At 38.5% G+C, this 13148-nt stretch overlaps 1 protein-coding gene and 1 long non-coding RNA gene across 5 annotated transcripts in view; one reads left to right on the top strand and one right to left on the bottom strand.

Annotated features, from left to right (window-relative positions):
* The window catches only part of kcnc2 (potassium voltage-gated channel, Shaw-related subfamily, member 2), a 102634-nt gene that overhangs the window by 88180 nt on the left and 1306 nt on the right, over nucleotides 1–13148 (top strand). For 3 of the 4 annotated variants that reach the window (XM_042402763.1, XM_042402762.1, XM_042402761.1), the window contains exon 3: nucleotides 4254–4424. In XM_042402763.1, the coding sequence (XP_042258697.1) occupies nucleotides 4254–4424 (171 nt within the window). Of the gene's footprint in view, nucleotides 1–4253; nucleotides 4425–12007; nucleotides 12853–13148 lie in introns of those variants that run through there. The other variant, XM_042402760.1, reaches the window with a different exon arrangement.
* LOC121890475 overlaps nucleotides 4324–13148 on the bottom strand; it is a 37417-nt gene continuing 28592 nt past the window's right edge. Inside the window, exon 4 of the long non-coding RNA XR_006093807.1 lies at nucleotides 4324–4397. This is a non-coding gene — a long non-coding RNA (uncharacterized LOC121890475). The remainder of the gene's footprint in view (nucleotides 4398–13148) is intronic.

Below are 13148 nucleotides of genomic sequence, written 5' to 3'. Positions count from 1 at the left end.
CCCCCTCGAGTCTTACAAACGCCACAGCAGTTCCCTCACAAAAGACTGAGCTCTTTTGCCCTGCAGCCCTCATCTCCGGTTGCCACAGTGATAAGGGAGGCAATGCAAAAGGTATTGAGAGAAGGAGAAGCATTGGAATAGCTCATGCTGATAAGAATCCAGAGTCCTTGTGTCGAAGTGTTTCTTCCAGTAGAGATTGTTCAATTGTGGCTTAGACCGTAGGTGGCTGTTTTTCCCTTTAGGCTCATGTCAATAATTTACACTGATACATCTTTGATGGAAATTAGTGTCGACCTCTGTATACTGATTTTCTTTGAATTCTAGTGCAGACAATCCTGAGGGTAGGTGCACACTCCAAGCTTCTCACAGTCAATTTGAATAGGTCTCGGAACCTTATATTTAATAAGCATAGAAAAATTAATTCCTCAACTGCATGCACAAACAGAATCAATCTGGTTTAGTTGCCTGTGTGATTTCCTTAGAGGTCATTTAAAATATAGAGCCAGCAAGGTTACTTTCCTTTTCAATGTCCTTTAGATTGCCTCCCTCTTTTTGTTACAATGTGAAAGGTTTCTTTTACATATACTGTATATTCATTTTGGTCACATTTGAGGAGGACTTGTCAACTTCCAGTATATATGGATTTACTCAGGGATTAATTAATCGAAAAAATTTCATTTAAAAACCTTTATAGTAATCTAAAGAAAGTAACTTTTTGGATATTTACTATCATTAATAGAAATTCACTGTAGCATGAACATTTCTGCATGATTATTTCTGTATTAAACTGAACATTTTCTTACTTGATGGTATTATGTTACTATTATAAGTAACTGACTGTTCATTAACACTCCCTGAACAGCAATTTGAAAGGCAGAGCTTAGCAACAGTAACTAGGCACAGCAGGCCTGTCAAGTGTAGGATTTCTCCACATGTTGAGGCACACGGAGCTGTTGTAAGAGCAGGACTCAAGCAATACCCTTTTTTAAGCTTTTCTGTGTGCTTATCTGCTTCAACATAGGCTGCTATGTCTAGCTACTAGCTTTCTACCAGGAAAAAGTAGCTGAGCATTACTTCTGAGGCCAAGGAGCATATCATTAATTATTATTTCTCCACAGTGTGGAAGCCAGTCCTGGAATCTATCAAAGTTTAGGGTAATGTTAGCAGTTCTGTAATGTTAGCAGCCCTTATAACAATGCTACAATGTTACATGTCCTCCACATGCATCATTAGCTGGAGAGGGACATGCAGCTAATTAGCATTCAGACTCTTAGCACACTGTTATAGTCATCAAGTGCATCTCTAACATCCCTTTTACAAGACACTTTTTAATACTTCAAGCTGACTTGTTTTAAAACAAATCTGCTGGAAGCATTGAAAAGTCAGGACAGCGTTTTCAACCAACTCATGCAGCTAGCTTAATGAGCTAGCTTTCTACTGATAAAATTTGCTAGTGAATAGTGTCATTTCAGCAAAACGCCTGCTAGAGACGAGACGCTTGCTTTTGTCTATTTGTGTCTGTCATCATGGCCCATTCCTTCAAGTATGATATATAATATTATCATTTCAAATATTGAGAATTTCAAGTGGTTAATCTGCCACTGCTATCACTGTAAACTGCATATGTGCCATGTGAGAACGGCAGGTTTGACAGGCGTAGGGAGTTTGTCAGACCCCTTAAAAAGAAAACACTGGTGTTATTTTATCTTTTTATTATTAACAACAAATCAAATGACATGACTAAAACCAATAATGAATTTATCCTACTAACCATTATTGCCTTTGTAGCCAAAGCCTAATATAGTTTATGCCTCTATGTCTTCCAAAAACTATTAAAAACCACACTGATGCAATTCATGACATATTCCATCATTACAATGGACATGGCGGTTGTGAAACTGCCACAGCATTTTCAGGCTCAGGAGCATACAGCACACACAGCTCCACTTTTACATGGTGAGAAGAATATATTACACTGGCCTCCCTGATTGTCATGATGGAATACAGTATGTCATCTAAATGCAACAGTGTTTATAAGCTTTTAATAGTTTTTGGGCAGAAATGGAGTTGTTTGGCACAGAGGCAACAGTTATATCAGGCTGTGGCTTCACAGATAACACTTGTTAGTACTATAAATTTATTGCTGGTTTTGGTCTTTTCAAGAGATTTATTGAGAATAACATAAAGATCAATGTTATCCTTGTCCTTTGAGTATGGCAAATGCAGGCATCCCACTAGTAAAAACGGTTGTTTTTGTTGTAAATCCTCATTGGCCCATAAGAAAACAATGTGTCTTTGTGATCAACTGGAACTCAACACTCTGTCTTACCTTCGACCTCTGCTGTGCTGTGCGTCGGTTTGACATTTGGCACAGGCTTGTTATGTGGAAGGCCGTTTGATGTTTGTCGTGATTGTGATTCCCCTGTCACCCCGAAACTCCCCTGTTCCCTCACCCACCAAACCCTCTCTCTCTCTCTCTCTGCTTATATACCACTGAGAATATACCAATGGGAAGTATGTTTCCTTTTCATTGCTCCCCAGAGAGAATATAATTACTAACCATAACATTTAAGTAATGTTAGCTAGATTGTATTGTGAGTTGTCAGATTGTGAGAAAAAAATGTAAGGGAATAGAGAGATATTATATTTTATAATATATAACTTGTGTCTTTTCATTTATATAAATCATTATTTAACATATTTGCATTTAGTTCCTTGAATTTTTTGTCAGTGCAACTAAAGGAGACAATGCACAAATTTGGCTTTGTTAAAATCAAACCTTATCATTTTAAGTGGCCTCCTTGATCTTACTAATCCTTTCGGAAGTGTCCTGTCATAGTAGATTAATAATGAGATGAGTAGATGTGTTTAAGATAATAGAAGATTTTTACTCAGTGAGTATATCTATGCAGTAAGAGTTCACATTTTAAAGACATGTTTGTAACTTGGAAGTCATTTTTACAGACAACATAACAATGACATGAGTCCATTCTAGTAAAATCTATCAGTTTTATTAGAACTACATCTTGATAAAAAATCATGTTTTATTCTTAAATTTATTGTGCAATATTACACTAAAGACAATTTCAAGTAAACTCCCACTAAAGAAAGTTGTCGTTATTAGGCAATTACAGACTGTAAAACTATAAAATATGAGGCCTCAGCCATTTGAGTTAAACAAAGGAAGTAGGTATCTTCCAATTTTACTGTCTTTTTAGTGCGAAATTCCCTTTATATGGTAATATACCTCTACCGCAGCTCAGCACAGAAATACTGTCCAAGGAAGCACAAAGAGGGAATTCTGTACTGGAAGGACTGACTGTGGAAGATCTATATTTGTCTAACTCGACTGCTACAGCCTCCAGTCCCCCATCTCCTCTATTTGAAGCACATTATGAAGGGATTGGCCATTGTGGACTTGGGGGGTGCCCGAATCCAAATACATTATTCAGTAAAGCACAAATAGTGTGTTTTTAACAAACATTTATTGTAGAAATATTTCAGAAAATGATTTGTTTTTGGGAAGAAAAACAAAAACCATGTCAAATACCGGAGCACAGTTTGGTTACAAAACTATCTCAGTCTCTCTCCTCTGCTCCGCTGTTACGTCTATCAGCAGGTCTCTTATTTGGACATCATGTTCCCCAGAGATAAAGCTGAGCTACTGACACAAGTGAAGTACTTACAAGAGACTCTCCGTAACCTGGTGTTCCCCTTCTCCTTTCCACAAAGTTAGGTTGTAAAAAATAAGCAGTAAATGAAAAGTGCAAAGCAAGAATCGCCTTTGAAGTTCTTCTCTACACATTACATACTGTGCTGTCTGTGTTATGGTTGTATAAATAGGTAGAGGTCTGTCTGCACATTGGCAATGCACTCAGTTTAGCTCAGTAGTCAGTGCAGTCGTCTATGATCTGGGGGACTCGAGTTTGAGACCTGGTGTGGGGACCTCCTTTGTAAGGTAGTTTTTTCATAAACACTTATTTTAACACTTTAATATCCTAAAATTAAAAGTGTAATAAAAACAAAAACTGGATTTTTACGCCTATTTCCACTTTTATTTGAATAATTTTGCTGCGACAAATACAAATACTGGGCCCTCTGCACATCCCTATTATGAACAAGTGGAATGATTACAGCAAACAAACTTGTTTCAGTGTACATGGCATGTGACTTAATAAGAATAAGTGAATCAATCGCTTCAGCCTGACAGGACATATTCATGTCTGTAATCTGTGTTAATTCCTTTCTTGCAGTTCTGTCAGCAGATTGCAGCGGGGGCAGTGACCTGACCATGTCTCCAGAGGAGAGGGTCCCCATGCGAAGGTCCAGCACTCGGGAGCAGGACCGCCGAAGTGGGGGAACATGTTTTCTGCTTGCTGCTAGTGACTACACCTGCCCTGCAGATGGAGGGATACGGAAAACAGGTAACTGCATGTTGAAATTCAACTTTGAGTTAATATTTTAAAATACGTATGGATTTTTGGTCTTCATTTGTTTGAAAGGCATGCAATATTTTCTTGTCTTATACAGAATCATTCTGAAATTCATGCTTGCTATTGTGCATTGATACTGTTTCATTTTTGATTCTTTAGACAGTCCAAGTCTGGTTAGGTTTCATCTCTAAGGGATTTCCTGTGACCACCCCCAGTATGTGTGGAATATTTGTTTAATAATCTCAAAAAACAGAGCAGTTCAGTTTTCAGATGAGTTTATTATTAAAAAATAATTTTATTTTTAAAAAATTGTATTAAAAATAGAGAAAACATCAGTCACAATCCTCATCAGCTGATCCGTATCCTTAGTGACTGGGACACCCACATCCCTGAAGGGGGGAAGGCTGTTTGTTCAGGCCTAGCGAGCTAAGGTAACGTAACCCCTGATCCAGAAGGTGCTGCTGCTGTGGTTCTCAGCAGTGACACACAGCACAACTTTTTTGGCAACTCTGATCGGCAGAACTCAGAACTGTTGCTTTCTTTACAATTTATTCATGCTTTCTTGTTGCCTGGAAACACTTGAATATATTTCTGACCTTGTGTCTCACTTTTTTGGCTGTTGCCAGGTTCATTGCCCATGTTCAGCTCCCAGATTAATTGCCCAGTATATCATCTGCTTTAAGGTAATGATACACCAGCAGATATTTCAGATACATACGATCAGAGGAATTAAAATTGTTAAATTAATAGATTTGAATCCCATCAACTCATAAACATGTTGACTTCTTCATTGTTACATTGTAACACACTAACATTTGCAACTACTTAAAAAAGCTGTCCCAGCTAATCACCAGTGTATACAGTAGATTCATTCATATTCAAATCAAATAAATATAGCCTTTTTATCTAACATACAAAATATGTTACATTCTGTATTTTAAGATAAGACCAAAAAAAGACATAATTATGAATATGTGGAGAGCATAATTTTCATCAACACAAAAGTCAGTTAATTACAGTATGAAGGCCTTTTAACTGACACTTTGCTATGCCCGCAGTTCCTCATAGGCACTGTTACTAGTCTGTCAAGCTTTCCATTCTAGCACTGCACATATACAGTTTACATTCATAATGGTGGCAGACTTATTATTCAAAGCTTGTGTTAATTTTTGAAACCTTTCAGTCCTTAACTTGTGCAATAATGCAAAAAGGACTGAAGCTAAAGCAACATGTCACCTACAAGAAGTCAGCAAGCTCACCAGTTGATGATCCATGTAGAAAACATGGAAATAATGCATTACTCTTATATTGGATGGTTAGTTAGCCACAGTACTTTAGAAGTATTATGAGAAAAAATGTTATTTCAAACAATTTTCTGTCTAACATCACACCATTCAGATGTTTACCATAGAAATACAGTATCAGTAAAAAAATTTGGACACATCTTCCCATTCACTTGAATGAGAAAGTGTGTCCAAACATTTGATACTGTACATAAATTACAAACAGCATAGTTAAGATTTATGCTTTATTGTTAGTATTTTCAAACAGTATAGGTTTCCCTTTTACATGAGAGAAGGGTTTGAGAATGAGAAGGAGTTTGGCAAAGTCATCTTGAATAAACATACCCATATCCAACACAGAATAGGACAGAGCTGCAAATGTCACCTTAAACTCTGATATTCCAGTGTTAAACCAGCTCCCAAACAGTGGACGTGTCAATCCTGTGGGGATTTTTTGAACGTAACATGTAAGCTGATAATGTAGTGTGATAATGTTGTTAGGTAATGATATGCTAACTTCTGGCCTTGAAAGTAACCTGGGTCACTTTTCTAGGTAGTGTTGACTAGTTAGCCAAGCATGCTAACATTAGCAGCTTGCAGACTTTTTAATTCATCCTTTCACTCATGTATTTTTGGCTTTAGAAAGGCGCAAAAAACTCTAAAATCTTTAAGATACTGAGTATCATTCTTATAGAGCCCCATGCACATGTGAAGAAATCCAAAGTTTGACAGTTACATTTGCTAGGCTATGAATGATAATCACTGCTTGTGGGAAGGGTTTTGCAAACAGTCAGTTCCAAGCCCTTGATAATAATATATTGTTACTGCAAGTTTTAATATTTGTATTAATGAAGAAGTCAATTCACCAATCATTATGAGTTGACCATGGTTCTGCACCACCGCAGTGACCTGATTCTTGTTTCTAATTGGACAATGCTGAAACTTTGCCAATTAGTCATGAAGCTTACCTAGATATTGAAACCGATATCTTTTTTCATCATTGTTTCCAATGAGAAATAAAACTGATGAAATTTGTCTTCAAATTTTGCTGTCAGATTTGCCCAAATTATTTGCCTGTCAGTCATCACCTTCAGTCATGTAGCGATGCCACGGTGGAAAGGTCAGACTTAGAAAGGGCTCGACTTTCCAAACACTTTAACCCAAGCTAAAGGTCATTGTGAAGTTCACATCTGCTGCATTATCAAAAAGCCTTGTTTCTGTCCCATGCCATTTCAAAGCCCAAAAAGGTCATGAACCAAGATGTATAAACTGAGAAGTTCACACAGTGGAAATGAACTCATGCTGCAGCTGATTTGATAGGTGTTCACTACAGCAAAATCATAAAACACCATACTTATGTAAAATACTTTCAGATTCAATCTCCTTTTGACCACACTAAAATAATATTTAGACACCACATAAGGTGTTTGTTGGCTTAATTCATCAATTTTATCTCAGGCATCTTGGGGCATTAATGTTGTGTTAATCTGCACAGTAATGTGAAAGTGTTAAGCCTCGGCTAATTGCTTTCTATCAGAATTTAACTGCCTCTCAAGGAAGCTCTCTAAATGTCCTGCTTTCAGTGGTATTGCTCTATAGCCTTACAGTGCTGCTGTACTCACTCTATAGCAGGCAAATCAGTGCTATCACACCATTATAGTGCCACTCATTAAAGGGAAGATTTTGTTAAATTAAATTTTAGCCCCCATTTCTAAAGAATTCTAATGAGATACATCATTTAGGTTCACTTGTGGAGCCCTATTCTATCTTGTTGATGCTTTTCAAGCTGAGTATTGAGATAGTCAGCAGGTTAAACTACTGTACATGTGGTCCAGATCCTCTAGAGAGCCCATTATTGTGGTCTCTCTCACAGCAGGGCACCTCGCCAGTCTTGTTTTTTTGACGTAGGCGGCCAAGCAGCTGTGCCTTCAGTGTTTCAATCTCTGCAGTTGCCGCCACACTGGTGCCAATGCATTAAACATCAGGTCCTTTCTAGCCTCACTACCTGTTGGCATGGACCCAGTCCACCCTTTGTTCTGCCCGCTTGGCTGGTTCTGAAATAGCCCTGGTTTAATTTACGCCCTCCCTCTCGGTGAAACAAATGGTGCCGTATGCAGTATGGTAATGAGGCCACGTTCCCATTAGCTGTTCTTCATCAGTGCTTACACCAGCTGACTGGCATGTTCCATTAATGATCTGGCTGCTTTGGCTTGCTTGTTTATTTTGCACCAAGTAACCAAATGCAAATTTGCCAGCGTGCATCACATGCTGCATTTTTAGAAGTTTGAGCTGTTGTAAAGTGTGATTCTGTACAGATAACTGAAGAATTAATAATTAAGGACTTTTTAATCATCATCATCATCATCATCAGTATGTGCAGGCTACAACCTAGATTTATACACATATAAACAGTTATATTTGATAGATAATGTACATGTTGGTAGTCTAAAGGTGTACACTTGGCTCTGTATGACTGGTGTATATTTGAACTATGTGCCTCCATATGAATGAATGATTTATACAAGCATTCCTTAAACTTTTTTCCATTTATTATACATTTGTAAGATCTATAGACTTAAACAATTTCTTGTGAGATGAAATACTAATGATGATGCCATGAGATGAATGACTTCTGGTGTATTATTCTATTCTTCTATACCACTAGTTATAGCAATAGCTCTAATTTGACTAATGGGTTGGTACATTTACTCTGGCAGTCTGGAGTTTTAATCACACAGGCATGTCTCAGACACAGGGCTGCTATAGAGTTTGAAGCAATCTGATTGGTTGACTGAGTGGGTGGAGCCATAGAACCATCATTAGCTGAATGGCAGCCTGAAATGGCAGAGAAGAAACTGGCCAAAATAGAAATGGAAGTGATTTCATTATTTCATCCATTCATAACCATAACATTCATCATATTGGAACATCAGCACTTTACCTAGCTGGCATACCTAGCAAGCTAACATAAGTCCAGCTAACATATATAGATATTTTACGTATAGGCCGAAACTATGAGTTACTGTACAATATCCCCCACTTGGGAAAAGGAAAAACAGAAGTGTTAACAAATCAGAAAAAAAAAAAAGATGGCTGCAAAGCAACCATGGCTGGCAGTCACATTTGAACACCTAATTATCAACACCAATACAATGAATTCAGCTTGTTAAATTGTTTGTTAATGAGTCATTACAAAAATGTAAGTAAATGTAGATCCCATTTATCTTGTGTGACTACATTCCCAAGTTGGAGTAATGGGCCATGTTTCCTGTTTTTTCCATTCTGCCAACATGGCACAAATGTAGCATAAAGGCCGTAGAGGACACATGTCTAGTGTTGTTAAAACTTAGGGCCTCCACTTCTTTTAAAAGATGTTGGCATAACCTTTGAAAACGTTACTATACATGGAAATGTATGCTAGCAACTGTCAATACAGATAGGTTAGATAAAACCTAGCTAGTATCAGCTATAAAAATAGTCATCTTTTCACTTAATGTAAAGTCAGGTTTAACAGATTGTATAGTTGACAGCTTTGCAGCCATTTTGCCGCTGGTTTGTTGACATTTGTGCAGTTCTTTTTGCCAAGTGGGAGATACTGTAGCTATCAGAGATTCCTAATATCTCAGACGCAGATGTGGATGGTTTTCCCCACTCAGCTGCTTGTAATTACCCTCTGACAATCTGAAGTGACCGTAATGTGTTTTCAAATTAAGTGGTAACCTTTCCTTTTACAGTCCCTTAATTACTAAGTATTTACCTGGTAAATATATGGTAAATAACAGTATATTATTGGGTAATTATCACTGGTAATAAGTAGGTAAATACAGAGAAACTACAGCCTCCACTATTACTCCTCAACTCAACTAAGTACCGTGCAGTTGTTTTAGGTTGGTAAGAATTGCGTACTTCCTAGGAAAGTAGAAATTCATAGAAACACCTCCTCTATTACCCATCAATTCAAGTTACAATTGTAGTTATCCAAGGTTTATGTTGGTAACAGCCCAAATTTAATGATGTTCTATCTGGATGAGGTTTAGCTATCTGTGTTGATTGCATGGAAAAGGGAATAATCTTATTACAAATTATATGGTAAGTGCCTGGTAATACCGTGAAAACAAAAAAAGGCTTCCTTTTACAGTACAGTTTCAGCTTATTTACTGAGTAAATTGTAAAAAACATCTGCAAGAACATACACAGTATTTAATATGCACCACAACACTAGAGGAAAACTGTTTCTGCAGAGGTTGTTACGTGGTAAGTTTAAGTTAAATCTAATAAACCCTTTATAAATGGGTGTAGCCATGAGCAATAACTTTATGAGAAAAAGCAATTTATTGGAAAGTACTGTACTATCTTAATTGCTAGATAGAACATAATTCAACTTGGGCTGTTACCAACATAAACCTTGGATAACTACAATTGTAATTTGAATTGATGGGTAATAGAGGAGGTGTTTCTAACGGCCGGGACACACAGCCTGTGTAAGCAGTGCGTGTGCGTTGCAAAACTTCTTGCTTTTCATTTCGGCACCCATGTTAACAGATTAGAGCAGCCACACAGCCTATGTGAGCCATGCATCTCATGCTGCGATGCATCATCTAGAGATTTGGGGTCTCGCCTATTTTTGACGTGTGATGCGCACATTTCCCAGCAAAAATAGACAATGAAAATGATCTGTTGAATGTCATATTGACAAAATACCAGCAACATTGCACCTTTCACTATATTTTCAATGTAAATCTGTAGAATATGTCACAGACATGAAAAAAACAAAGTGTCACCACTGTGGGTCAGCCTGCACAGTGCACGCCAGGGCAGGGAGCCTCTCTGGCAGGGAACTCCAGTGCGGAGAGTCAGCTATACATGAAGCTTCTTTTCTCAACTTCTGTCGCTTTCTATGATATTAGTTCAAACCAGGACTTCTGCCTGTTGTTTTACCTGCTTCCAGACGGAGATCTGGTGTTGTTATTTTCCTTATTTGTTGTCAGTATCCCTCCTGACAGTTAGTTCAGAGGTTTGTTTGTCAGAGTGTGTTTGGCTCATTTGGGGATTTTGGTGTCGTCTGGAGGGATTTTCTTCACTTGGAGCAGTGACAGCAGGAGCTTAACTGGCAGAATAATCAATATAATCAATAAAAAAAACTGTCCTGTGTGAGGAGTATATGTGGCTGACACAGAAGTAGTCCCAACCAGACCTCACCATGCCTGACAGAAAGGAAGTGCTTTCATCTCATGTTATTATTTATTTTTCACAATGAAGCACGTTTCTTAACCTCTTTCTGTCTAACCTAAATATAAATGAAATTTATAATGAAATGATATAAGAAATGCTATTATTGATGGCCATTATCAAAGTCAAACTCTATGTAGAAAGATAGGGCTGGCAGTAGCAGTGCCGCAGCAGCAACGCTGTCTGTGTGGACACCGCAGAGCCGCAGTAGTTCAGCAACGCACACACGCTGCTCAGGTAGAGGTAGGCTGTGTGTGCCAGGCGTAAGAATTGGTTGCCTACTTTCCTAGAAAGTACGCAATTATATTTGAGTTATTACCAACCTACACCGGTCACAACTACACGGTACTTAGTTGAGTTGATGGGTAATAGTGGAGGTTTTTCTTTCATTTTCAGCTGTAGTTTCTATGTATTTACCTACTTATTATCAGTGGCAATTACCCAATAATATACTATAATATATCATATATTTACTGGGTAAATCCTTAGGTGACTGTAAAAGGAAGCGTTACCAATTAAGTAGGTTACCAAATAATAGTGAACCGTTTTTATGTATTTGACAGTTCAGCCATTTTCAATAATTTCCACCAAATTATTTACATGATTAGAAGATTATTTACAACTTCAACCTTGGAATTAATGCGATGGTCCCATGTATCTTTTCTGGTCAGATACATGTTTCCAAAATAGATGGAACATACAGTAGCATAAACCAGAAAAATAATGGTTCTTTGGCCCCACCCATTAAGGTTTACCTCAGCCAATGAAGTTAATTCTCCCTGCAGAGCAGCAACATTTGCCTAAGACTCCAATCTGCCTTACTGTCATTGTCAGGAAATGTGCTGTGCATGCACTCACCATACAGTATGTTACCGTTGCTCTGTCTCACTCCTGTCTCCTGTCTTGTCTCGGTTTACTCGGCTGGCTCGGACTCGGATCGTTGCCTGCCTGCGTGCCTGCCTGCCTGCCTGCCTGCCTGTGTGTGTTCATGTCCTGTTCCTGCACAACCACCAACACCACCTCCACTACCACCACCTCTCTGTCGCCCCCCCCCATCTGAAGGCTATGAGAAATCCCGGAGCTTAAACAACATAGCGGGCATGACTGGCATGGCTGGTAACGCTCTGAGGTTGTCTCCTGTGACCTCGCCCTACGGATCGCCCTGCCCACTACGGCGCTCTCGTTCCCCTATCCCCTCCATCCTGTGAGACGTCCAGCCCTGGGCCACTTTTGGCCTAACCCACCTTACATTCTACCCCCAAACAAGCCACCTCCCTTTGGTATTATATCTGAACTCTGTTCTAGATATTGTGTCTAGTGGTTAAGTACTTAACTTTGTAGCTAAGACTAATATTAGTGGTCTGGGCCACCTGAGCAAATCTTCACTCTCCCTTGAAGGTAGATCTGCTCAGCAAACATCTGCAGTAACTAGTCGGTTCTCCTGTGTCACCTGGAGTTCCCTTTAGTTCGATGTTGTCGTTCTTTGAGACTTGCAATAAAAGGACTCTGACTGATGGCTTCAGAAGTAGCAGCCATAACATTTAATAAAGGACATATTAATAATCAGGGATATTAGATGTTGCTATATTTAGATACCTTGAAAAAAAAGACGTGCTTCCAAAAAAAGAAAGAGAGATGTCACTTCGTTTTAACCTCATACAACTGTGACTTTGTCTTTGTTTGGTTGGTTTGCTGTTTATTTTTGGGATGGAGATGGGAGGGATGGGGGTCGGGATGGAGGATTTGTCTTTCAGGAATGTGTTTTAAGTCACACAAGCACACATACAGTCTGTCACTCTTCACCTGCTGCTGGGCCTGCTCATGTTTTTGCATGGATCATCCTGTAACCATCGTCTGCAAGCAATGTCGCCAGGGGAAAAGGGACGAGGCAGACAGTGAAAACAGTTTGAGGAGAAGATACATATATATATATATATATGTATGTATGCATATATATATATATATATATATATATTGGAGTTTAGAAGGGGTACACTTAACTTGTATTGTGTCTCATTTTGCCATTGGCTTCACCAACAATCAAGGAGACTAAAAACACAGAATGCCAGCTGGGTGTTAGTTTCTCTCTGCATGTGGGTTTTTTGCTCATCTGCTGCTATTTCCAATTAACTTTCTCCTCCCTTCTTTATGTTTTTTTTTTCTTTGACGGAGTGCCACCAAAGCTGTTGTGTCTCTGGTTGTT

The sequence above is a fragment of the Thunnus maccoyii genome, chromosome 23, assembly GCF_910596095.1.
Source record: "Thunnus maccoyii chromosome 23, fThuMac1.1, whole genome shotgun sequence".
NCBI classification, from domain to species: domain Eukaryota; kingdom Metazoa; phylum Chordata; class Actinopteri; order Scombriformes; family Scombridae; genus Thunnus; species Thunnus maccoyii.
This window is presented reverse-complemented; position numbering and strand designations above follow the sequence as displayed.